Source organism: Eutrema salsugineum, unplaced genomic scaffold (genome assembly GCF_000478725.1).
Source record: "Eutrema salsugineum unplaced genomic scaffold, Eutsalg1_0 scaffold_7, whole genome shotgun sequence".
NCBI classification, from domain to species: Eukaryota; Viridiplantae; Streptophyta; class Magnoliopsida; order Brassicales; family Brassicaceae; genus Eutrema; species Eutrema salsugineum.
Window position 1 is genome coordinate 4,230,738 of NW_006256486.1, and position 27,379 is coordinate 4,258,116.

Consider the following 27,379-nt stretch of genomic DNA (forward strand, 5'->3'; position numbering starts at 1 on the left):
TAATTGTACCTAGTTGCACCTAATTGCCCTGGAGAAATTCATTAGTAATTGCACCGAGTTTCATCTAGTTGCCCTGGAGAAATTGAAAATAGTAATGCAAGAAATCAAAGAAATCCAAGAAATTCAAAATACAAATAACTCCAAAATAAATAGTAATACAATAAATCAAAGAAATTCAAAAAATACAAAATACAAATAACTCCAAAATAAATAATAATGCAAGAAATCAAAAAAATCCAAAATACAAATAACTCCAAAATACACATGTACACTTTTAGGCTGAAATAAGTTGAATCCTTCATTCAGCTGTACCTTTTTTTTAAATTAAGGAGTTATAGATAATTGTATATATGTGTCTAACTGTACCTTGTTTATTCCTATTTTGGAAAGATTTTCTCTGCTAAAATGAATAATGTGGCTATCCAGAATGAAAATTTTTCTGCTTAAATGTAATTTGTTTAGCTAAAATAAAATCTTTTCGGATAAAAATAAACCCAAAAATATACACAAATTAAGTCTCCATGCTACTTTTGCTCTGAGACCATTTATCTAATTTATTATCTGTTTTTCGTCTTTCGGCGATTTTTTTGGAGAATAGAAACCACTTTTTTTTTGTCTAATTCGGCAGTAAGACAAACAATTTTTGTATATTATCAGAAATACTCCACTTAGTTTCATTTATATGTGAAATTCATTCTTTACATAAATTATCTACTCCAAAGTTGTTTAGTTTCATATATCGCAATATTCTTACATACAATATCTTATCTACTAATACCAAATAAGTTATCAGCTCCAAATATGAGGTATTAAATGATATAAAATCTATTGAATTGCTTGTGTGGTTGATGCTCATTATCTCTTGAAAATATAATAAAAAAAATTCTCAATTAACAATTATTCAAATTGTCTTAGGTATATCCATTTGTACTAGTTGTCTTCTATCTCGTAGTTGTTCTAGTTGTACCAGTTGTATTAGTTGTCCTCTTATCTCTTAGTTGTACCTTTCGTACCAGTTGTCCTCTGCAGATTTGGTGATGAACTCATGTATACCTAAGAATCACTACGATTCAACGACTATATTTAAAAAATTATTCATGCAAATACCTATGTCATATAAAACTGGATTATCAACCCGATTTACAATTATAATAAATGAATTTTCAATCAGCAATTATTTAAGTTGTCTTAGTTATACATATTTGTACCAATTGTCCTCTATCTCATAGTTGTATCAGTTGTACTAGTTGTCCTCTTATCTCTTAGTTGTACCATTCGTACCAGTTGTCATCTTCTGCAGATTTGGTGGTGAACTCGGATTTTCTACCTAAGAATTACTACGATTCAACAACTATATTTGATAAATTATCTATGCAAAGATCTAATCATCACATAAACTGGGTTACCAACCCGATTTACATATCAAACAAGCAATTTTGACAAATTCAATCCCTAAATTGTAAAATCTCCAAATCTCCAAACGAAAACCTAACTGGGTTTTGAATCATCAACAATGGATGGGGAGAGGAGATAAAGACAGAAACTGATTGCAGAGGATGAGTAAGCAAGGGTTGGATGATGAAGTTGAGATTTTGGTGGTTTTCAAAATATGTCGATGTTTTAACGACGAAGGAGAATAAGAAAAAAAGAAATATAAGGAGAATTAAAGAAAATTAATTAAAATAATTAAAAGAAATTGTGCTGGAGAAGAGAAAAAAAATTTAAGTAATTAATAAATGAAAAATAAAATGGATTATTGGGTGGGTTGAATTCGGGTGGATATTATCCTGATTTTTTGTTAATAATTTGACATATAAGGAGAAATGAAGAATTTTCAGGGTTAATCTTATTAAAAAAAATTGAAAAGAAATTAATTATTAGAGTGATGGCATTTTAGCCTGTTTTGTACGGATTTATGACTTTTCAGCCGAGCGCTCTTGATAATCTCCTAATTAAACCCTAGAGTCGTCTTCTTCCAACGATCCTCCATGGATACTCGTCGCGGGGCTCTCGCAGTCCCCAAAGTCCGCCGAGTAGGATTCTTTACATCAATCGAGCCGCCGTCACCAGAGACCCAGCGACCGAATCGAAGCCAATCCGGTCCTGTAGATGCAATAACGTCTTCGTCTCCTCTCTCTGATTCTCCCTCCGGAAATTTAATTTCTCCGGTCCAGATACCACCGTCGCGTCACCATTCTGATAATCTCGCCACTCGCGCTGCTCCTGTGCCCGTCCCTGGACCTGCCGCCTTCCGCCGGTACTTAGCCCATGACCGGAGTCTCCACGTCGGAAGTTACAACCCTATGGATTCGCTCCTCGGGACATCACCGCCATCGAGCAACGGAGAATTCTCTGAGGATTCGGTTTCTTTGTTTGGGTTCCAGCGGAGCGATTCGGCGAAGCTATCGTCGAGCTTTCCTAATGGAGGATTCGATTTGACCATGGCAGTTAGAGCTCCTCAGGAATCTGAATCCAAAATTGCGACCGCGTCGGCTTCTGAAGGGGTGAAGAAGAACCCTGAAGTTTCTGGTATGTCTACGTATCAAATCAATCAATCAATTAATCAATTAAGCTGTCTATTATATAAATTGCGTATAGCTCTTCGTATAATTAGATATCCCCTTTAGGATTGAGTTTGGTATTAGCACAAAGAGACATGCTTGTGGAGAATGTTTAGTGTTGAGTCTGGTTCAGAAGCTAAGTCTGGAAACCATTTTCTGCCAGTTTTGATAGTTCAACTCTGACTTTAAAATCGAGAGTCATGCTTTGAAGAAGATAGTTTTTCATTTCGTTACTTACAGAGAAACCATTGTGCAGGAAAGAAGGAATCTGTGACCATAAAATCTCAGAAGGAAAAGGAACCAAAATCGCTGAAAGAGAAAACCACTAAAGCAGAAAGGCGTGCCATCCAAGAAGCACAACGGGCAGCAAAAGCTGCTGCAAAAGGTTCTTGTTTTGTTTTCAAATTATGCTTTGTTTACCGTTTTCCATTAAAATGAAGCGTAAATCCATCTTAATGCTTTCCTCTTTGCCAATTTTTAGGCGAAGGAAGCCGGCGTGCAGATGATTCTGGTAGAGCCAAACCTAGCAAGGCTGTTAAACAGCCTCAAGTGAAGAAAGAGGGACTTCCCGTCACATCCTCTGTTTCTGAAAAAAAAGTTGTAGGAGTAGAAAAAGAGAGGAGGATGGATGTCCCTCAGACACAACTGCAGTATGATGATAAAAGCCGAGTGGAGAAAGCCAAGAAGCGTGCAGTTGTTGAGCAGACAGAGAGCAAGAACAAAGTTGAGTTATTTCTCCATCTTCCTCAATACGAGCGTGGCAATCAGCTTCCCAATTTAAGCTCCAATATATTCACTCTCGATACCATACACCACGCAGTCTATAAGGTACACCTACTTGTTTATATGTGCGAGCTGTGGCTGATTTGAATGTTAAGCTTTTGAACTAAGCCACATGTTTCTGGATATGAAATTAATTTCCTTAATGACTTATAGGTGTTATTTATTAATCTTAGGTGGGTTTACAACATTTGGCTGGAGATATATCGGAGGACAACGCGCGATGCGTTGCCATGCTCCAAGCATTTCAAGAAGCTATAAAAGATTACACTACGCCTCCTATGAAAGACCTGACCATGGATCTGACAGCCAAGATAAATGGTTATGTGTCATTCTTGATAGAATGTCGACCGCTCTCCATGAGCATGGGAAACGCAATCAGGTTCCTGAAGAACCTAATCAGAAAACTACCTGTAGAACTGTCAGAGTCAGAGGCAAAGGCTTCCCTCTGTTCTGACATTGGCCGGTTCATCGACGAGAAGATCATTTATGCAGACAAGGTAATCGTACAACACGCCGTTACAAAAATCAGAGACGGAGAGGTTCTTCTCACATATGGATTCTCTTGTGTGGTTGAGATGATTCTCTTATACGCCCATGAGATTGGGAAAAAATTCCGTGTAGTGATTGTAGACTCGCGCCCTAATCTTGAAGGGCAAAAGCTACTCCGTAGACTTGTGAACCGGGGCCTCGACTGCACCTACACACATATAAACGCGATTTCTTATATCATGCGCGATGTTACACGGGTTTTTCTCGGGGCATCATCGATCTTCTCGAATGGAACGCTGTACTCAAGAGTTGGAACATCCTGCGTTGCAATGGTTGCAAACGCATTTAGTGTTCCTGTAATTGTGTGTTGTGAAGCTTACAAGTTCCATGAAAGAGTCCTACTTGATTCAATCTGCTCCAACGAACTTGGTAATGTTCCAATCCACTCTCTTCTTCTTCCTTGTCCATTATTCTTTCCCTTGAATCAGATTATAACAGAGCTTTGTATGTGGAAATATCTTTCAGGCGATCCTGATGCCATAGCCAACATACCGTCTAGAGCCAAGGCAAAGCATTTGAAGACGATGGATAACAACAAAAACCTTCAGTTTCTGAATCTAATGTAAAGCCTTTCCAAGTGGTATTGAAAAATCCATCACAAATCTTTATCTTAATGTCTCTTACTCTTTCTTTCTTTTTTTGCCAGGTATGATTCAACTCCTTCAGAATATATATCTATGATCATCACGGATTATGGAATGGTACGTTTCACATACATTGTTCTGCTCTAACTTTATACTTAGCAAAAGCAATGTCAGTTCAAGTTCTGATACATATCTCTGTGTTGGTAATATATAGATTCCTCCGACGAGCATACCAGTGATCGTTCGTGAATACAGGAGAGAAAACCTGTTGCTATAAAAGGTAATGTGTGTAGAAATTAGCATACAGATACAAATACGATTTACGGGGGAAAGAAAAGCCAGTCCTTAATATAAATAAACATTTTTTGTACCTCTAATTATGAATGTCAAGTTTTGAGTATTGGGTCATTGGGAAATTCTTTAACATTTTTCCTTTTATCATTCGATCCTTTTTTTGGGACGATAGTTTGGGAAACTGCTCATTTTTAAGACTAATCTGATTCGAATCAGTATTTTGTTGTATTGAGTAAAGTTTTGTTTCTTCGACACAAAAAAAAGAGAACTAAAAGTTTTATATATTCCTTTTTGTCTTGGAACAAATGTTGGAGACTATGAAACGACACCGTATCTCTGTTTTGATCTTCGTGGTCTTTTTCTCCAGAGTATCGCATGAGGGCTCGGACATAATCTGTACGGTACTTTAGGTGTCGGAATCTCAGGAACCCTGTTTTCAAAACATAGTTCCATTTTATCATATCAGATTCATTCAGTATTATTTATATTCTAGATATCAAAAACTATCTTGAAACTATTTCACCAAATCAAAGAGGTTAGGAATCTTACTGTAATCCAGCAATTTCGATTTGGGAAAAGTCAAAATTAGTTAAACTATCTGATGTCTCCATCGCCGGTGAGGTGTTGTTGTGTCCCTTAGCCTTTCCCGGCGGCAACTGTTCCGGTGAAGGCTGCTTTATAGCCATCACTTGGCAATTTAAATGTCTCGCTACATCAATCCCACTCATTGCCCATCTACACATTCATAATGCCCAAATAGCGAGTAATTACAAATTCGCACATGTGGAATCCACAACCTTTAATTATGACCCCGTAATTATTGAATCGATCACAATAGTACCTGTAAAGAAAGCTGTTTTGATGGAGACCTACAAGAAGCGTCGAAGCTCCAATCTCTTTCACGACTTCAGCGATCGTTCTTCCATCATCATCTCCTTCTCTTACAATTATCTCCGTATTCGTCTGTCACAACGATCAGGATGATATCAAATATTGGATATCAAATCAACTTTCATCAAGAATCAAGAAAATTTTGAGATCAGACTGATTCATTCACACTCACGCTGAGAAAAGCGTCGCAGATTTCACGGAAAGAGAGGGCGAGATGATATCCGTGGCGGCGGAGGAGACGCGCCGCCGTCGATTTCTTCTTGCGCGGCGGAGGAGAGAATACGTGAAGGAGGACTATGACGTCACCGTGACGGAGGAGATTGTGAAGTGCCCACTGCAACGCCATCCTCGCCGCCTCTTTATCCTCTACAACTACCACGATCCTCCGTACTTCTCCCATTACTACTCTCTCTCTCTCTCTTCGTGTTTGGTCTGAAAAAGGAGAATTGATTTGGTTTCAGTTTAGTGTCGTAATTCTTGTGACTCTCTCTCTCTCTCTCTGCGTCTCAATATGTGTGTATATATCCTATATATTTGTATAATATAGTAAGCGTCAGTGTAATGAAAATTAGGATTTATGTACGTGGAAATAAATTGAAGTGGGTATGAAATCATGGACCGTGTTTTTGTTTTTGGGAATAGAGTGAATGTGCTGCATTTTTATTTTTAATTTTTTTTTTTTGAATGTGCTGCATTTTACACTTGGATTTTTGTAGCTTGTTTAAAAAATATTAAATATACTTAATCAACAGAAATTATAACGGGAAGAAACCCATTTGCAGACGGATTTCTCAATAACGAAAACTTTTTCGTGGAATTTCAATAAAATCAAAACTTTAGCGGTTAAGCCTTTGGAAAAATAGAAAACCTACTTTAATGAATAACGCGTTATGAAGTGAAATACTCTCTAAACTTGAAAAAGGGCAACAACGAAAGGGGCCCACTAAGTCCGCGTCAGCAGCTGACAGAAGCATATGACTTCCACATGTATATGACACAAAATGTTATTAATACGAATCTCACGCGCCCTTCCCATAGTTTTCTCGTTTTAGATGGGGTACGTGATGTACACGATCTCCATATGCGCGTGTCGAACTAGAGACGCTCTTTAACGAATATAAACAAGAAATTAAACCAAAACATTAAAAACATTTTAGAACCACAAATGTGTTACATACTTACATTTACATAGTCCATAAAGTTAAGTCATGAATCCGGAGCGGTCCACAAGATTATTTTTACTGAAAATTAAAATATTCATGCAATTGCGAATTATATATTAAAAGAATTCAAAGGAAATATAATAAGATGAAGATAGTGGGACATGACGCGAGGAAATGGTTGTATCTTGATGATCTACTTGTGCTTGTCTTTTACCATCCTAATTCAGGAAAAATCCGCACGCTTGAGTTTCATTATTCTGTAAACTGGTTGGAAAATTAAAAACTATACATTATCTTTTCGAAAAAATTTTACAAATTCATAAAAATATCTTCCTTTTTTTGTAACCGATTTTAGTTCATAGAAATAAATAATATCAAAAAGAAAGGAAAAGGATTGAATAAGTTATCCATTCAATGGAGTAACTTAATCAACTATGAGAGTTAAAAAAAAAAAAACTTAATCAACTATGCGAGTATCGGTACAGTGTGCAGCTTATTGAAGAACCCTAATCTAGGGTGATTAGTTCGGTTAAGAAAAATCAAAATCATAACTATCAAACCGAACTAAACGGTGATCCCAAAAAAAAAAACCGACTTTGTAAGGAACATGGTTTCTGTTGGCCATAATTGAGAATTGGGATCATAAGTGATCAGTAAAATTGAGAACTCAAAAGTTCTTTTTTAGTTCGAGTTGTTACTGTTTCTACGAATTGTGAACTCTTTACATGTCGAAACAAGACCATTGACTATCAGATGATATACATATGCTGCATAGAATAAAAAGACCAACACGTAGTAGTCGAGTAGATGAAAACGTGTTTACCAAATTAAAATTTGAAAACTAAGGTCTTGATTGGTTCACCCGTTATCACACTACAAGAAAACAATCATTTTCCAACGTCCATTACGACGGTTTTCAAATCGTCGCAAACTTACAACGATTTTACGACGATCTTACGTCTAATTTAAAAACCGTCATAAAACCATCGTATTCAAAAATCGTTGTAAACTCGACGTACAATTTACGACGAATTACGACGATTATACATCGATAACGAGAGATTTGCTAGTAAATGTAAAATCGTCGTAAATTCGTCGCAAAATTACGACGAATATACGACGACTTCATTTCGATGTACATATTACGACGATTTTACGTCGAAAAAGAAGTTAGGTGAAAAACATTTAAAACATGTGTACCTAACAATTGTAGATGAAAAATTTTATCGCAAAATCGTCGTAAACTCGTCGTAATATTATTGTTGAATGTAAAACCGTCGTAAAAAGTCGTCGTAAAAGCGTTGTAAAGCCCGAAATTTTCCTATAAATAGATCTTCATTCCTTCATTCAATCACAACACATCATCATTCAAACATAAGAGCATCTTCATCTTGGAGACCCATTGTAGGTCTCTTAAATTTTAGTATAGTGTTGTAAATCCTTATATATTGGGTTGTCCATTGCCGGAAACCCGAATTAAGAGTTATATTACTTTGAAAAAAAGAAGTAATAATATTATAAGGTTAATTTACTCCATTCACGTGGCTAGACGTGACACAAGAGACCACCTCCTTTATTGTCTAATCAATAAAAAGTGATAGTATTGTGAGTTTATTTTCAAGATGTCTATATACGAGCTAAGAAGTTGGATGTATATGCGTAAAGATTCAGATGGGGCGTTGACAGAAGAGTTCAAGAACGGGTTAGAAATATTTATGTATCAGACTACAAATATGGAGAGAACGAAAGATAGTGGGAAGATGTTTTGTCCTTGTTTGAAATGCAAGAATACGAGGTATACACTAACCAAAACCGTGTAGACGCATTTATTAAATAGAGGGTTTATGCCGCAATATTTTGTTTGGTATCTACATGGAGAAGGATATGGCAGTAATACTGGAAATGCTGGTAGTAGTAGTAATTATCAAAATCATGTTGATATTGATGAATCGAATTTTGGTCATCAGCCTAATCAGTATCAATATGACCAAAGTGTAGATCATGATAGGATGCACGAAATGGTGACTGATGCATTTCATGAAACGCATACGGGTAATGCTGTTGAGGAATCTAATGTAGATGCCAAACGATTTTATGATTTGTTAGACAATGCTAATCAGCCAATCTACGAAGGATGTAGAGAAGGCTTGTCTAAATTATCGTTGGCAGCTAGGATGATGTCAATTAAAACAGATCATAACCTGGTTGAGGTTTGCATGGATTATTGGGCTGATCTTCTGAAGGAGTATCTACCGGAGGATAACTTGGCAGCGGGAACATACTATAAAATTCAGAAGTTGATTTTTAGTCTTGGTCTACCTTCTGAGATGATAGATGTATGTGTTGACAATTGTATGATTTTTTGGAAAGATGATGATCAGCTGGAGGAATGTCGATTTTGCCAAAAACCAAGATACAGGCCGCAATCTGGTGGGCGTAAAAGGATACCGTACCAACGTATGTGGTATCTCCCTATAACTGATAGGTTAAAACAACTTTATCAATCTGAAAGGACAGCTGCATCAATGAGATGGCATGCGGAACATACACCAGTAGATGGAGAAGTTGTTCATCCATCAGATGCAAAGGCATGGAAACACTTCAATATGGTATACCCAGATTTTGCTAAGTTCAAACGGAATGTCTATCTTGGTCTGTGCACTGATGGTTTTAGTCCATTTGGTATGTCTGGTAGACAATATTCATTATGGCCAGTAATCCTAACTCCTTATAACCTTCCTCCAGATTTGTGCATGCAAAGAGAATTTCTTTTCCTAAGTATTTTGGTTCCAGGTCCAAATCATCTGAAGCGAGCTCTCGATGTATTTCTTCAGCCACTCATACATGAGTTGAATCAGTTATGGTATACTGGCGTTCGTACATATGACTGTTCTACGAGGAAAAAAATTACTATGCGGGCTGTGCTAATGTGGACAATAAGCGATTTCCCCGCTTATGGTATGCTATCAGGATGGACTACACATGGGAGGCTATCTTGTCCTTATTTTCTTCATCGAACTGATGCGTTTCAGCTAAAACATGGTAGAAAAACTTGTTGGTTTGATTGTCACCGGAGGTTTTTACCGGATAACCATCCATATCGGAGGAACAAAAGGTTATTTATGAAGAACAAAAGTGTACATGTCCTCCACCCGTTAATTTAACAGGAGCTGATATACAGGCGCAAATCGATCATTGGAGGGCAGAAGAAACAGTAACTCGTGGGGGAAACTGGCACACTCCTGCAAATATGCCTGAAGGTTATGGAGTTCATCATAATTGGCACAAGAAAAGTATCTTTTGGCAACTACCTTATTGGAAAGATCATCTGCTCAGATACAATCTTGATGTCATGCACATTGAAAAAATTTTTTTTGATAACATCATGCATACAGTTATGAACGTAGCGGGAAGAACAAAAGAAAATGGTAAGTCAAGATTGGACTTGCCTGATTTATGCAACAGAAGTGAGTTGCATCTACTGAGAAATGGGAAAGCACCAGTTCCTGTATTTCGGTTGAGTGCAGATCAAAAGTCAGCATTGTTCAGATGGGTTTCTTCTGACGTTAAATTTCCTGATGGGTATGTCTCTAATCTTTCCAAATCTGTTGAGAAGGGGGTAAAGTTTGCTGGGATGAAAAGCCATGACTGCCATGTGTTTATGCAACGATTATTTCCATTTGCATTTGCTGAACTCTTGCCCAAAAACGTCCATGAAGCTATTGGAGGCATTGGTGCTTTTTTTCGGGATCTTAGTACACAAACATTATCAGTTGATGTAATATCACAACTGGCATTGAATATTCCAATCTTGTTGTGCAATTTGGAAAAGATCTTCCCACCATCATTTTTTGATGTTATGGAACATCTTCCTGTTCATTTCCCACACGAAGCAGAGCTCGGTGGACCCATTCAGTACAGGTGGATGTATCCGTTCGAGCGTTTCATGAAGCATCTTAAAGGTAAAGCCAAAAACCTAGCTAAATTGGAAGGCTCAATTGTGGCGGGAAGCTTGACGCAAGAGACTTCACACTTCACTTCATACTATTTTTCACCGAAAGTACGAACACGCAAAAGAGCTACTCGTCGATATGATGATGGAGGAGTTGGCCATACATATGCCGTTGAAGGTGTACCTGACATATTCTCGCCGATCGGACGTCTTAGTGGAAAACTAAAAGATGTTTGGTGGTCCAATGAAAAAGATTATCACAGTGCACATACGTATATCCTGTTAAATTGTGAAGAGTTGTCATCGTATGAAAGGTACCTTTTAATTTAATTAATAATATCTTTATTAAAGTTGTCAGTATTAATAACTATTTGTTTGTTTTTCTCAGCACATTTGTTGATGAGGTTAAAGAATGCATATTTGGGGTTTCTGAAACTGAAATCAATGATCGTAAAGATCAACACTATGCCCAGTGGTTAAAAGGACAAGTACGTATAAAATTTTAATTAAAAGACTACTTTAATTTGCTATATATATATATATATATCAAAATCAAGAAATAAAAGCGGAATTTTTTTCTTATTAGGTGGACCCGAATGATCCGGATGAATTTCCAACATGGTTCCATGAGTTACTACTAGGTCCGATGGCCAAAATAACTACAGCCTCAATGTATTTCACTCGAGGCTATGTTTTTCACACATACCGTCACGATGCAAAGCGGGCGACAATTAACTATGGAGTTTGTGTGAGGGGTGAAATCGATTTTTATGGAGTTGTGCAAGAAATAATTGAAGTAGAGTATCCTGGATTGTTAAGGCTGATGTTCTCTTCAAATGTGATTGGTTTGATCCAACTGTTGGACGAGGGGTACGTCTAAACAAGTTTGGAGTTGTTGACGTGAACAAATCACGACGATACAACAGGTTTGAGCCATTTATATTAGCTTCTCAAGCAGAACAGGTAACGTTTCTGCCATACCCTCGAGTTCGATCAACAGGAATTTCATGGTTAGCAGTAGTTAAAGTGGCTCCGAGGGGCAAGATTGTAGGGGTTGAGGATGTTCCACTTCAACAGGACACTTGCGTAGATCTGTCTGAACCAGATGTTGATGAGGAGATTTTCTTAATAGACCCTCGGAACAGGCAAGTTGAAGATCTTCCCGATGATACAGAAGAAGAAGGTGATGATGAGTTTGCTGAAACCGATGATGACGATTTGGCGGAAGAAGACGACGGTGATGGTGATGAAGTAATAGAGGAAGATGAATCTGATTGAGTTTCATGCATTGTATTTAGTGAATGTTTGTTATTATGTAATTTGAAACTTTGTTTGTTTGAATTTTTTAAAAACCCTAAAATTCGATTTTACGACGGTTTTACGACGGTTTTTCTAAACCCTAAACCCTAAGTCTAGGTTTTAAGCCTTGAATGAATAGGGTTTCAACATTACGACGTCTTTACGACGAACAATCGTAATATCGTCGTAAAGTTACGACGGTTTTACGACGAGTACACTATTTCGTCGTAATGTCGTCGTAATGTTGAAATCCAAGAATTTGAATCTTTTATATCTTATTGGTTGTAAGGTATTTCACAAATGTTTTTGATTGGTTATCTTATTTTATATGAAATGCTATCAATCTGATCAAAATCAAAAATTTGAAAAAAAACATACATATTTACAAGTTCATGCATCTTTTCGTAAATGTTAAGTGAAAGGTTATATATTAGATTACGGAATTTCAATTTTTACTATCTCATGTCATAAATCCATCATACATGCAAAGTTGTAAACCTTTTGTTATATGTTAGGATACAATAACATTTGCATTGTTCTTTATGCAATATCCCATTTATAAGATTTAGGTTTTACTCACTTTTTAAAAAAACATCGTAAAACCGTCGTAATATACTCGTAAAGTTACGACGGTTTTACGACGATTAAACCCAAAACCATCGTAACACCGTCGTAACGTTTGCACCGGATAGGCTCTTGATCCGAGGTTCGAGGTTATGAATGTTTTGACGTTACGGCGATTTTACTACGGTTTGGGGTTTAATCGTCGTAAAACCGTCGTAACGATCAAATGCTCCCATCACGACACGTGTCATGTCATGCAGTGGACCGACTGTTATACAACCAAATCGTCGTAAAACCGTCGTAATGTTGCGACGATTTTACGACGATCACAAAATTTATATAAGGAACGCGAGATTTCCTCCTTCGTTGCTCATTCCTCTCTTCCCTCTCTCTCTCTAGAAATCTCTCTATCTCTCTACAAATAAACCTCTCCCTTCTCTCCCTACTCTCCAGCCAATTAATTTGTAATTATTTTTATTAAATTAATTTCATTACATATTATTTTAGATTTAGATTCGGAATTTAGATTTAGGTTCAGAATTTAGATTTAGTTTTCAGAATTTAGTTAGGCCCGGATTTTGGTAAATTTAAATAAATATTTGAAAAATTAGTAACTAATTTTTTAAAATTTTGTAGATTTTGTCGATATGGCTCCTCGGGCTAAGAGATTTCACTACCGACAGCTCGTCGATTCTGACGATACGGCCCCGTCTACCTCGGCGACCGGATCAGCCATCCAGGAGTCCTCGGGAACACAACGGACGGTTTCCCAACCGGTCGTTGTTCCGCAGCCGGCACCGCCTCCACCACCACCAGCCAAACCAGCGGCTCCCGCCCAGGCCGATCCTGAGGCTGATCCGATCCAGCCTGTACCGTATCCCCAGTTTACGGTACATGATCTTCTGGCGCAACCCGGTCGTGAGACCATGAACAAACTCGACCCGGATCGAGCCCCAGGCACCTTTTGGTACGTAATTTTTTTCCTACAATATTTTTAAATTAATTAATATTTATTCTTATATATTTGATATTAATTTACTTTTTCTCTTTTCATTTGACTAGGTTTACGACCGACAATGCAGTCGGTCGTAACGTTGCGGATATCATGAAGGGGTTTTTCGTACAACCCCATACCAGCTGGAAGAAGCTGGATCAGGCCACACTTGACACTTGGTTCAAGTGTTTTACGGTAAGTAATTTACCATTTCGTTTAATTGTAATTTTAAATTTTAACTTTTTACAATAATTACTAACTTCTTTTTTTTTTCTTAATAAAATTGGCATTGGGAAACATCCGCACACTGACGTGTGGAGATGGCCTTCAAGGAGAAGGTCAAATTCCGCCTCAACAACACCGTTTCCGACTGGAAACAGAAGTGGGAGGTTGACGGCGACAAGGCCAAGCCGGCGCCTATGGCCAATACCGTCTAGCGGGGCCTTGTCCAGTACTGGTTGGATCCGCATAAGCAGACTACGGCCGCCAAGTGTTCCGGATCTAGGTAAGTAGTTAATTCCAATAATATTAACATTATTTTTTTTCTTATAATATATTCTAATGAAAATATTTTTCAGGAACGCTACTGACGATGCGGGAAATCGGAAGAACGTCCGGCACACTTCCGGCCAGATTCTTTTTGTTGGAAGACGGCTTATGATGGTAAGTAAATTAAAATTAATAATTTTTTTGTTTTCAAATAATTAACTTTTATTTCTCGATACTAATTAATTTTTTCATTTTGATTTTGTAGGTCGAAGATAACGGAGGAGAACTTCCTCCGATGACGAAGGTTTTTGCCGAGACGCATAAGAAGCGTAACGGCGAATTCACGGATCCTCGGGTGGAGGAGATCTACAACGCCGCATGTGCGGCGATCGAGGAGCGACAGACGCAGCTGACTCAGCAGGCGCGTCAAACGTCTCCCGGAGGTAGCTCGGTCCAATCGACCCCGGCGCTGACGGTGACGGAGATGGACCAGATCTTCGAAGAGGTAAATTTAATTACTATATTTAATTAATGTAACTTTAGTTTTAAATTAAATTTCTAACCATAATGTTTTTAAAATATTTGTAGGTTGCCCCAAAGAAAAAGGGGCGGGTATTAGGGATGGAGTCCATCCGTGATACCCCGAGAGCTACGGCGACTGGTCACGTCCGGGTTCCGGATCCGGTTATCTGCCAGGAGATCGATCAGATGCGGACCCGGTACAAGACGAAGATCGACCAGCTCTACGGTCTCTTCGAGATCATGGGAGCCGACAATCCGATACTCATGGCGCAGTTGGACAAGCTGCGGGCTGATGGGGTTGTCGGATCGTCTACCGCCGGGTTATCCACTAGGACGCAACCGCCGGTGCAGACGGACGAGGAGATGTTCCGATCTCTCGGGTTGAGCCTCCTAGAGCCGGAGATCAGGCGCCAGCGGAAACATCAAACCGAAGACCCGGCAAGGAACACGTCCAGGACGATGGGGAGGAAACCGGTGACAGGATCGACGGAATCGACGATTTAGATTTAGATTTAGATCTGTAGGGTTTTTATGTAAATTACAATTAATTTTAATTTCAAATTTTAATAAATTTTAAATTGTAAATTTTTTTTTTAATTTAAATTTTAATTCGAATTAATTTTTTTTTTAATTTTCAATTATATTAAACATCGTATAATCGTCGTAATAGCTTTATTAAAACCGTTGTAAATTCGTCGTAAATATTACGACGAATGTACGGCTAAAATGTACGACGACAAATACGACGATTATACGTCCGTGCTTTACGACGATTTTACGACGAAATGATTAAATACTTTACGATTGATTTACGACGATTTATGCGTCGTACATTTTACGATGATCTTACGTCGACCATTAACGACCACTTAACGACGGTCCAAGCCAAGACCAAGTCGACGCAATTCGATGTAAAATCGTCGTAAACTGTACGACGCATTTACGACGATTTTGTTTCTCTCGATGTTACGACGAAATGAAACCGTCGTATATTATACGACGATTTTACGACGATTGGTCTATTACGACGATGACTTTACGACGATTTCGAAATCATCGGTAGCCCGTCGTAATAACACTATTACGACGAAATAACGACTATTTCGGCCGTTGTAAAATGATGTTTTTCTTGTAGTGTCACCTGTAAATGCAGCATTTACGGTTGGTAGCGGTTAATGGCGTTTTATCACAATCATAGAAATTGCTGCAAACTTCTCGGTATCGTTTTATACCGCTGAAATCCAAAACCCACCAGTGTCTGCGGTTGCGGGCGGTAACGGTTGGATAAAAAAATAAAATTACGTTAAAAACAATTATAAAACCCTAACCCTATTAATCTTCTCCTATATATATAAACTCTAACCTTTCACTTTTTCTATAAAGGTTTAGTCTCTAATCATGACTTTTATATCAGTTGAAGAAAATTAAGATACAAGCATAAGTGCTATTATACTTTGGTTTAATTCATTTATATTAATTTGTTCTGTTTCCACTTTTAAAGTAAGAAATTATAAATATGTATCTTATTAATTATAAAATTAGTTTGTTATAATTTTTTGTTTTTGTTCTTCAGAAAGTTACATGATCAAACGAGATGACATGTGTGTTACTTCAACGGATCATTGTAGAAAAACAAATTCAAGATAAATATCCTAGATTTTTGAGTGCACTCCAGAAAGAACATATTTTGAAGAATAATAATGAGCAATTTGGAGTTGATTTGAGTTGGGGGTCGTGCAAAAAAATCGATTAGATCATTGAAGAAATTTTACATCATGCATAAAAAAAATTCAAAAGATCCACGTATTGGAGCAAAATTTTTCCGGTCTGTTACATTATTAAACATAATTTTGGGTGATGTTCCCAATAATTGAAACAAATCAAATTATTATAAATTTTTTTGTTTTAAAATAATTATTTAGTATTATTTATAATTTTTATTAATTATTTTGAACTAATGATTTTGATATTAATCATAATAATATAGTTTTCTGTTTTTTTATAATTTTATATAATGCTTATTTTTGGTAATTTTATGTTTAACCGCTAAAACAACCATTGGTTTGCCAGTAAAAAATGTAATGTAAACGGATACGCCTTAAAACATTTAACCAGTCGTGCAAACCAAACCGCTGAATAACACTCAAAAACGTTCAAAACTGCAATTATCTGCTTCCGCAAATTTCCGCACTTGGACGACTTCATTTTACCCATTTTCATTTTACGGATTCATTATCAGATTTGTGGTACATACACGCTTCATATCTACTAAAACAATGTTATGTTATGTACCTGAACTTTCTCGGGGAGATATTTCAACCCAAAATTGTCACTAGACTAACAGAACAATGATACGGACCAAGTTAGTTATTTAACAATGTCTTTTGAAAAGTTTGTCTACAAATGCAATGACGAATCTCTAATGTCTAGACTTTGATAAAAAAAAACTCTGATACAAACTCTTTATGACTTTACGTGTTTACATATTATAAGCTTTAGCAATTTCAAATGGGTCTAACCTTTTAAGGAATCCGTAAATAACAAACACATGAATGTTACAGTTTTTCAAGTTTCAAATTTTCCGGGTGCAGCGTAGACCAAGAGGACTCGGGAACAAAATCGCTGGTGTCTCAGCTTGAAGATCCTCTGTTCAGTCTTGGCTTCTTCGGGGATGGCGACTTAAACAGATTCCGAACAGATGTTAACGGATCGTCTACCTGAACACATCACATAAATAAAACCATCAAAGACAATATCAGAAGTTGGTCTTTATGAAATAATAATAATCTTACAGTTATAGGAATGTACATGGTTCTTGTTCTATAGGAGTTTATCTTTTATGAAATGATAATGTTCTCAAGCTCAGAGCGAATCCAAAAATATATCAACCAAAAGAAAAGTCATGCATAATGAAATTGTAACAAGGACAAGGACATAAGTTGCATTCTCAAACATAAGTTTAAATATCTTTGTACTTAAGTTGTGGGTTATTATTTGATCATATTATTTGTTGCTACATGAGAATGGTCAGAGGTTAGTCATATCTGTAAGTCTGTAATAAGGTTTCTTCCATCCTAACACTAAGAACAAGTTAACTTTCCTAAGAATATATGAAAAAGAATGTAGTGGAATCTACCTTGAAGAGGGACGAAGGTGATGGTGGAGTCTGACAAGATCCTTTATGGCGTTGTATTGCAGACAGAGTCTGTCGCCATCCAGGGCCTCTTCTACTTGTTGACCAAATCCAAGGACAAAAATGCCTATGCTGCATTATTGGATCAAATTCCATCTGTTTGTTTGAAGTAGCTGATTTATCTGTATATTCACAAAGAAAGATGAGTTTCAAGCACAGTTTAGCTGAACATTCTTTCAACGTGAGCTTTTAAACATAACACACACAGGGATCTCAGCTATGAATATGAGTATAATTTAGTTTCGATATAATTCGTGCTTGTATCCGCATTAGTACTTTTAGCAATTTACCTGGAGTTAAATCCTGCTGTTTGTTGTTTTCAGGAAGATTTGATCTTACTACCATCAGTTGCTTGTCTTTGCTTTGTGGTGTACTATAAGTGTCTATATCAGATGCGTTTCTTCCTCCATCAACCTTCTCTCCTACACAAATCATTGCTAGATCACTATTTTCTGAGACACCACCATTGGTCTCTGCAGTTTTACTCTGTTCATCCTGAATAGAACTGGCAGTCCCATGATCGCGATCTCTAGAGTAAGAAGCAAACCTCGACCTCAAGTTCCTGCCGATAATAGGCAGCGATATAGTTGCTTTGAAGTTTTGCTTTGTTGCTGGGGGTCCTCCTGCTATGGTAAACTTTAAGCTTGAAGTTTGTTTTTGAAGAGTACCGACGCTGGAGTTATTCACTGTATTAACTTCGGTATCACCAGTGACTCTACACAATTCTAGTGGTCTCGGAACGGTAGAGAACACCCAGAGTCCAACACAGGCTCCACAGAGCTTACAGTCCAGTACAACAGAACTGGGATCAGAGTTTAATGTATCTGGCACTGTTGGGATTTCACTATTCCCTGATATTCCATTTGGATTTGGGGTTGAATTGGAGGAACTTAGAAGCTCGCGGGTAGCAGTTTCTGGAAGTAAATCAATAGTATCTGTACCCTTAACAGTCTCACCCGATTTATCTTTGCAGTCCACAATATAAGGAAGTGCCCGCGGTTCCCAGCCACATAAACTGATAAGTTTCTGTGCCTGCAAATATCAATGCATCAGTACTATGGTTAGCAATGACTCAAAGATCTATCACATGCCTCTCAGAAAGGATGCAATAAAGAAGTGATCATATCATACGAACGAAATGAATGAACTGGTAAGAATGATTTGCCAAATTTTTTTTCTCTGGACAGACCAATCACCAACGTCAACTATAAGAATAGAGTCTCAATAAATAAGGCAATGTTATGTCAAACGCCGAAAAAATAATAAGATTGCGAAGTGTTCTACGTTAGCAGGATAATTGATAATTCCTTGAGGGCAGCTCAAACCTGGTAGAAAAGTTGAGACGGACTCGCTCCAACATGATTGATAAGTGATTCTGTTTGAGAACATTCGGCTGCCGTGTCGCCACATGCAGGTGCAATAGGTCGTTTGAGAAATTCCTCCAGATCGGAGCTCCTCATATAGTCAATGGCAGATGGAGAAATAATAGGCAGGGCTAAAAGTTCAAGTAAAGATTCTGCCCGTTCTTCATGTCTATCGACTAAATCCTGCGGTGTCATTGAAGGAAACTCAGAAAGCGTGTCTTCACATGCATTCTCTATCCATGGACAGAGCAATTTGTGTCCATTATCCAACTTTAAGCTGAAGACTGATGCTGCTTTCTCCACTGTAAGATCATCGAGAAGATACACAATATCAGTGAGGTCAGAACACAAAAATTGCTATATCAGAGTATTAGTTACAAAGAGCTGATTCTAGGAAAATATATATAAAAAACAAAACATGTTGAACCATACCTTGTTGCTTTGACCAAGAAGATGGGGCTGAAAAGTAAAGATGAGCTCCACAACATTCACAAGCTATAGTATCATTGTCAACATTCACCCACCCTCTCCTTGCGCAATTTACAGCACTGATAACCTTCCAACACACACACACACACACAACAACACAAAATCAGCTAAGAATTTCATAGCAAGAACATACCACTAGATTAAGCTGAATTGAATTCTATAGAGACTGTGGATCAAAGATCACAAGGAGAAGACCTGGGGTTTGGCAAACCATGTCATGGACTTGAAAGTAGCTAGCCTCCTCATAAGGTCTCCTCTATCCCATGGCCTGCAAAGACCAGAAGGTGATGTACCGGCGGGAGCTTTCAAAGCTGAAGAAGACCTATCAATGGTAGCTAATCCCGTCCTTGGCTTAACGAGTGCTAACGCAGATGAAGGATTTGGACGCTTCTTGCCTCTTGATTGTTGCTCTGCAGGTGAACTACAGAAACACAAAAAGGGATATCAAGTAAACCATTATTCCTGGTGCTAATGCAATGTCATAACCCTAAGGCAATTCACAATCTCTTATGCAATTACAGAGATACAACAAATTAAACTAAACATCTTAAGCAAGTTTAGCCTCTAAAGTGCATTGTGACTTGGAAAAAAACAAGATCACCACTTCCATAAGCAATGCAGATACCTCAATTCAGCTAAACAGAAATCTGATTTAACGATTGTAAGACTCTGGAACTAAGATACTGAAGATGAATCTAACAATTGAAATTCATTTGAGATTATGAATGAAAATATAAAACAAAATCAGCATGAAGAAACAGACCTAGTGGAGGAAGAAGGAAGCTGAGATTTCGCCGGGGTAAAGAGCTTGTCCATGATCTGGTGGAATCTCTTCTCCGAGTCTTGCGCCATTATTGATCTTCCACGAAAAAGCAGCTTCCTCTTGCTCTTCGTATTGCTACAATCCGATAAACCCTAAGCCTTACAGATTCGCCTTCATCTTCGTCGTCGCGGCTCAGGTGAACGAGTGGGCTTAGAATGGCGGTGGTGACAGGAAAGTACGAAAACGATGGAACCTCTTGTCGTTTAGGTTTTGATTGGAAATTTTCCGAATTGCCAAATTGCGTTTTTAAATGAGAAACCGCAAGTATTATGCCAATAAAAAGATAATAATGGAATGAAAAGTAAAATGCGAAAATACAGTCTGAACAAAAATACAAAGAAAAAACTATTAAGAGTTCAAATGGTAATAACGTATTTGATTGTATAGAAAAAGCGGTTTTAAAATGTAGTACAGTTTTACTGTGGTACATGTGAAAAAATATATTTGTGAGTATAAGTGCGATTTGTATATAATTAACGGTATAGAATAATGTTTGATTGGTAAAAAAACAGTTTGTGGTACACAATAAAATGTTTGAATGGTGAATAAGATTAAAGCGGTACGGATTATAGATTATAGATAAATATTTTATAAAAATATATAATAAATAATATATTATAATTAAATTATTAATTTTGGTTAATAATTTTTTTTATATATATAAACTTCAAATATTCAAATTTTATTTCAAGTAAAAGTTTATTTGTGCCCTCCAGAAGAAGATGGATTACCATATGATAACCCTCCAAAATTTGGACTTCCAAATGATGGGTTTGAACCTAACTGTTTTGGGACATCTTGGTTGTTCCGTGAAACACTAGTCATAGGTTCTAGCAACTGGAGTTTATCTTCATCGATGCTTCCTGTTATATCAATGAAATATTTACGCCAAAATCCTAACACCTTAAGTGTATTAAGGCACGCCCAGTAAAATTTAGTGTCCTTTGAAATTTGTAGAGTAAGGAATATGGCTTCTGCCTTTTTCCATTCATCGTAGTCAGCTTGGTCAAAAGCACCAGGGCGAAGTTGTTGCAAACTTAGTCGTTGAAATTCTGTATATCCAGCAATTGTATCTTGTATTGTTGTCTCAAAAGATTGTCTCCTTCGACCTTCTCGTGAACCACCCGTAGTAGAAATCTGTGAGGTTCCACCTAACCTTCGTGAACTAATTCCTTGTCTAGCACTAGTGTTTATATTTATCCTCCCTCGTGGGCTTCTGGGAGCACGATTTGGAACCGCTTCACTTCTATATTCATTTGAAGGGTATGTATCATCATCAATGTTAATATGGTAGACTTCTTCAACTTCTTGTGTCTCTAGAACTGTCTGTTGCATGTCACCATTGTCAGAGTCTGAGTCATCATGACCTTCTTCATCAAAATCACGTTCATTGATCAATTCTTCTCTTCTTTGCCGTGAAGAGTGTTGAGATTGTGAGTAAACATCATGTAATACGAGACATTTCACCATCACATCCCAAAACTATAGTGGTTTTCGATTAAAGCTTTTTGTCAATTTACATCACTATAAATTTGAAATCAATAGATTTCTTCATACTATAATTTGAATACATATTTTGATTATTAAAAGGATTATATGTACTTACGAACTCACGTTCCTTCCACCATTCTTCAGATGCATCTATCATGGATGTATCCGGATCAACCGAGATACCAGTAGAATTCATAAGAGTTTTTCACCTTTTGTATCTTTTTTTTTAATTCATCAACTTTGTTTTTGAAGAAAGCATAATTTATATTCAGATTGAACGCTCTATTGAATTTATCAACCATATACTCTCTACCAACGGCTGTAAGATTTTTGAGAGTGTTATTATTCATAGCGATTGCTTCGTCGAACAGTTGAATTAATGTTTTTTCTTGTATATATGACTATTTGTATTACTTATAATAATAAATATTATTAATATTAAATTTAACTAATATTAAAATATGAAGAAAAAAATTTACCCTAACAATTGTTTTTGTGAGAGGATTTGGATTTTCTACCTGACGAGTTGATCCTGTTTACCTCAAAGGATTTATGTTTCGTCGACGATTAGACGACATATCTAAGTCAATAAAATACAAAAATTGGTTTTAAATTTAAAAATTAATCTAATAATCTATTAACTATTAATAGTATTTTTTTAAAAACATATAAATTTATGTGAACTAATGTTTAACAATGTTCATAATCAATTTGTACCATATTATTATATAAGCATAAATAATGATATAAATACATGTTTTGTTATATTTATATTTACTATAATAATATATTTATTATTAAATTAGTAAACGTAATCATTAAAATTAGTACAGTAAAATTTAGAATATAACAAATTTAGTTTTGTAAATGGATTATAATTAAAATAAACTATTATTACCATAAAATTATTTATATCTAAATATATTTTTATGTACTAATTAATGAAATACATAACCTATTATTACAATAAATTTTGAATTAACATCATATAGAAAATAAATTAATAATTATTTTAGGTGATATCTTATTATTATTATTATTATTTTTATCAAATGTTAAATTTATTTAGAATGAACATATTAAACATATTTAGTTTATATGAAATAAATTGATTATATTTTTTATATATATGATAAATTTATTACAATTTTAGTATTTGCTAGTATTATACTTTATTATATTTACGATTGTTTTTGATTTTTATTATAACTACTTTACTATAATTTCAGTATTTTTTATATAACTTTTGAAGAAATAATATCATAATACAATTATCAACTAAATTAAATTGTTTTCTTAAAACATAAATTATGATGAAATAAGTCATTTAAAGATTATAACAACTTCACTTACTAAAAAAACACATTTAAAATAACTTAATAGAACTTTTTACTATAATATATGTTGATTTAAGTATATTAATTTTATTAGTATAGCATAACAATATTAAAAAAAAGATGTACCTTTTTTAGATAGTAAAATTGATGATAATGAGTCTCAATTATTTTCTTTTTGAGAAGATGAATGGGTTTGTGAATGTGTCGAACCTCATTTATTCTCCCTCTTATTTATAACCAAGTTATATTAATTAATAATTCAAAAAAAAACTAAAATAATTGTGTTTTTTTAATCTGCGTTTTTTTCATTGGACCACAGATTTTGAGGTGTGGGACAATAAATTGGCGGTGCAAAGATAAAATATCTGCATTAAAAACCGCGAATAAGTTTTTCTTTTTAAAAAAAAAACGCAAAACACATTCAATTATTCATGATTGGTGAACAAAAGCGTTTTAAAAAATTCTTTTTTGAAAACCGCAATTAATAAGACACCATTCATAGCCTAAATAGAAAAGTGAGTTTTGAGTGCTTATTTCATTCTGCAAAATTATTTCCGTCATTCTTATACATTCCGTAAAACTGTTACCAATCAAAAGTTGTCAAATCTTTTATTCCATTTTACAAATAAGTCCCTTCAAAACTTACTTTGTCCGAGTATCACCTGAACATTTCAAATTTGCAAAAATCATCATATAGTTTACACTTTCAATTTTTTTAAAAAAAAAATTGTTTGGGTAACACTTTCTAATAATTTACATTCAGAATGAATACGCAAAATCCTCAAAAAAACAACATATATTTCTTTAACAGATTATTATTGACTATATTTATTAAAATATTAGCAAATAATAGGTCAAAACCTCTCTTTCTTTCTTTTTTCTTCATATCAAATTCAAATTTGATGCAACAAATGGGTGCACCAAAGATTACTATCCTTTCGATCTTTGTATTGGTATTTGTTTTTTCATATGTGACATGTACTGAATTTGAAGCTGGAGGAGAAAATGGTTGGGTCGTACCACAATCTAGTAACCATGGAGATATGTTTAACCAATATATGGGCTTCGAAGAACCGTTTTGAAGTTGGCGACACTATCCGTGAGAGCTCTTTTTATTATATTGTTATCAATTATGGTAATGCAGATTTTTGAATTTACATTTTTGATTTGATTGAAGGTTTCAAGTACAAGAAAGACTCTGTTTTGGTGGTATTAGAAGAAGAGTACAAGAAATGCCAGACGACCAAACCGGAATTCTACTCGAATCACTATGACACGGTTTTCAAATTGGACCGACCCGGTTTGTTCTACTTCATAAGCGGCGTCGAAGGCCATTGTGAAAAGGGTCAGAAAATGATCATCAAAGTCATGAAAGTTGACTCTCCGCCGCAAGCTCCTGTAAATTACTTCTATGATTTCAGTTATGAAATCTAATTCCAAAATGATCTAGATTTAGTTTAATCCAACCACAAATAATTTCTTATGGAATAAGAAACACTAACCTTGATCCATGCTTATTGGTCTGATGAAAATCTCTAATTTGATTTTCTCCTCCCTCTGATCTTCAAACTCTTATGATTTCTTTTGATGGATAAAGGAATCCAAAATCCTTTCTCTCCTTATTTTTGTTTTGAATAAAATATTAAATTATATTCAGAAAAAAAAAAAAACGTTTTACAAAGAATTCCACATTGTTTCCTCTATGAAATCTAAAACAAACTTCTTGTCGCAAACCATATCATCACGCCATCTTCATAGCGCTTTTTTCCTGGGTTCCGAATAGTGCTCAAACGGTTCCTCATGGCTATGTCCATGCTTTTGACCAGATGCTGTTCCGTGCGATGCTCTTCGCCGTGTCTTCTACGATTCCTTTCATTCCAGATTGAGTGTATAGCCATTTGGAATGCATACCTCAAGATGAAAATTTATGTTTGCTTACGGCCGTTGCTTACTAGAATATCCAGAATTTCCTGCCATCGTGAAGTATAATTCCTTCCGAGTAACCCCCTTACCAGCTGCCCCCAGATCTTGTCAGAGTACGGGCATTTAAAGAACAGATGTTCTCTAGTTTCCTTCGGCTCTGAGCAGAAAGAGCACCCCAGATTCACATTAATGTTCCATTTCTCCATTCTTTCTCCAGCTTGTTAATCTGTTTCTAGCCGCTAACCACGCTGTAAAAGCGTATTTTGGCGTCGCGTGCTGGAACCAGATGCCTCTGTGAGCCTCCCATACTTGTCCTGCTGTTCTCAGGTTTGCATAAGTGTCTTTTGTGGAAAACGTGCTTACATATTGACCAGCTTTATTTCTCCAGAGAGCTCCCTCTTCCTTCTCCATCACTCTTCTCTCTCTACATTCCTTTATCTCTTCTTCAACCCTTCTTAAAAGCATGTATCTCTGCCTTCTAACTCTTGTCTGATCCAACACTCCTCCAAGCGAAGTATTAATGGACACACCCAAATCTATGCAGCCCCGAGAACCAAGAAGCTCATAGAGATTTCCCAGCGTACTCCAACTATCGAACCAGAAAGAAACAGAGTAGCCATTCATTACTTTCACCTTGTAAAATTGTTTTGCCACATCTCTATACTTAAGCAACTTTTTCCATATCCAGGATCGATGAATCAGGTTTCTCACGATACAAGACAGGTTTCTTTTGTGTGCTTTTCTTATGTTGTTTATAACTGTGATGTTTTTCATCACTTAGACCATGTACATTAGTAATCCCACTATGAGAGGTTCATTAGAATAGAATATTAATATTTTTTTAGAATAAAATTGAAAATCTGATATTTTTTTGGTCCCCAAACCTTTCTCACTTTTTTGCCCAATCCCTTGCTGCCACCTCACAATGATACCATATCGTAAGGCTTGTCCTGAAGATACCGTTTCATTAAAAATGCTTCATTTTTCTATTTTTTAATTGAATTTTACATATGATTCTGGGCTTGATACCCAACATGATACCCTGCTGTATATACCCTTATAAACAGACACACGTAGCAACTCTTGCCAACAGCAACTCTTGCCAACAGTCACATACGTTTATTGATATCTTTTCATATTATTTTCTTTATTAATTATATATATACCCTGTCATATATATATATATATATATATATCCTTTCATATATATATATATAATCATATAAGAAGAATATTTATAAAAATAAAGGAGGAGGGTTATCAATACACCCAGATTTTAATGTTTTTGATCGAAAACGATCCATCACAGTATCGTTTTTTATATTAGAATCCTAAACTTTAATATAAATTTGATCTTTACAATTAAACCGAAAAGATACATAGGTCACTTAAAAATATAAATATTTTTACAGCTCCTCCACCTTCATCGTCTCTTCCGGCTTCCACAACAAGGTCAAGAAAAACCACGCCGTGAGAAAAATGACTCGGTACATTGGTGCCGGTTTAGTTGCAGTCTCGATCCTGGGTTTGACGGATTTTAGTCTAGTGTAATCTTGGTTAGAGAATGGAAAACCATAGGGGATCGGTTATGGAGGTTGAGCAATGGATTTTTAGTCTAGTTTAGGTTGAGCAATGGATTTTTTTTATTATTATTATTATGAAGGGTTTTCATTTCATTTTGATAGGTTGATTTGATATGTATAGAGATAAGGAAATATAACATATTTGATGTAATCTACATATATACACTCCGATATTTTAAGATAGTTTCCTTATCACTTACGACAAACTCTTGTATAAATACTTTGCCTTGTGAATCAATACAATCAACATTTTTTCCTTAATTTCATGGTATCAGAGCAAGAACGATTTCTGACCTAAATCTCTTCGTTTTTTTTTCCTGTTTCGTGTTCGTGAATAATGGCGGACGAAACCTCTACCTCTACTACTACTACAACGGTGGCTAACAACTCCACCGATTCTCCTTATACTCTACATCCTTCTGACAATCTGGGTGCTCTCATCACGCCTGTGTTGCTCCGAGGTGATAACTACTCTGAATGGGCAATCGAGCTTTGGAATTCTCTCCAAGCCTAACAGAAAATCGGATTCAT

General features: G+C 36.0%; 4 protein-coding genes and 1 pseudogene across 4 annotated transcripts; 2 read left to right on the forward strand and 3 right to left on the reverse strand.

Annotated features, from left to right (window-relative positions):
- Positions 1–1,924: 1,924 nt before the first annotated feature.
- Positions 1,925–5,061, forward strand: LOC18011453 (translation initiation factor eIF-2B subunit delta). The gene is made up of 7 exons (XM_006393262.2): positions 1,925–2,529; positions 2,818–2,946; positions 3,043–3,389; positions 3,518–4,262; positions 4,359–4,455; positions 4,540–4,594; positions 4,692–5,061. Exons 1-7 carry the CDS (start codon positions 1,989–1,991, stop codon positions 4,752–4,754), a joined length of 1,977 nt encoding a protein of 658 aa, XP_006393324.1. The 5' UTR covers positions 1,925–1,988; the 3' UTR covers positions 4,755–5,061.
- LOC18011451 lies at positions 5,058–6,229 on the reverse strand. The gene is made up of 4 exons (XM_006393263.2): positions 5,835–6,229; positions 5,613–5,734; positions 5,321–5,506; positions 5,058–5,201 (listed from the first exon to the last, which is right to left on the reverse strand). The coding sequence occupies exons 1-4, from the start codon at positions 6,060–6,062 to the stop codon at positions 5,087–5,089; spliced, it is 651 nt and encodes a 216-aa protein (XP_006393325.1). The 5' UTR covers positions 6,063–6,229; the 3' UTR covers positions 5,058–5,086.
- A 10,786-nt stretch (positions 6,230–17,015) lies between these two features.
- On the reverse strand, positions 17,016–20,732 carry LOC18011452. Its single transcript, XM_006393264.2, has 7 exons — positions 20,455–20,732; positions 19,887–20,112; positions 19,635–19,758; positions 19,164–19,504; positions 18,129–18,870; positions 17,782–17,960; positions 17,016–17,362 (listed from the first exon to the last, which is right to left on the reverse strand). The coding sequence occupies exons 1-7, from the start codon at positions 20,541–20,543 to the stop codon at positions 17,276–17,278; spliced, it is 1,788 nt and encodes a 595-aa protein (XP_006393326.1). The 5' UTR covers positions 20,544–20,732; the 3' UTR covers positions 17,016–17,275.
- Positions 20,733–21,213: 481 nt separating this feature from the next.
- Positions 21,214–21,984, reverse strand: LOC112082937. The gene is made up of 2 exons (XM_024150656.1): positions 21,780–21,984; positions 21,214–21,701 (listed from the first exon to the last, which is right to left on the reverse strand). Exons 1-2 carry the CDS (start codon positions 21,982–21,984, stop codon positions 21,214–21,216), a joined length of 693 nt encoding a protein of 230 aa, XP_024006424.1.
- A 2,269-nt stretch (positions 21,985–24,253) lies between these two features.
- On the forward strand, positions 24,254–26,816 carry LOC18011455 (annotated as a pseudogene).
- Positions 26,817–27,379: the final 563 nt, after the last annotated feature.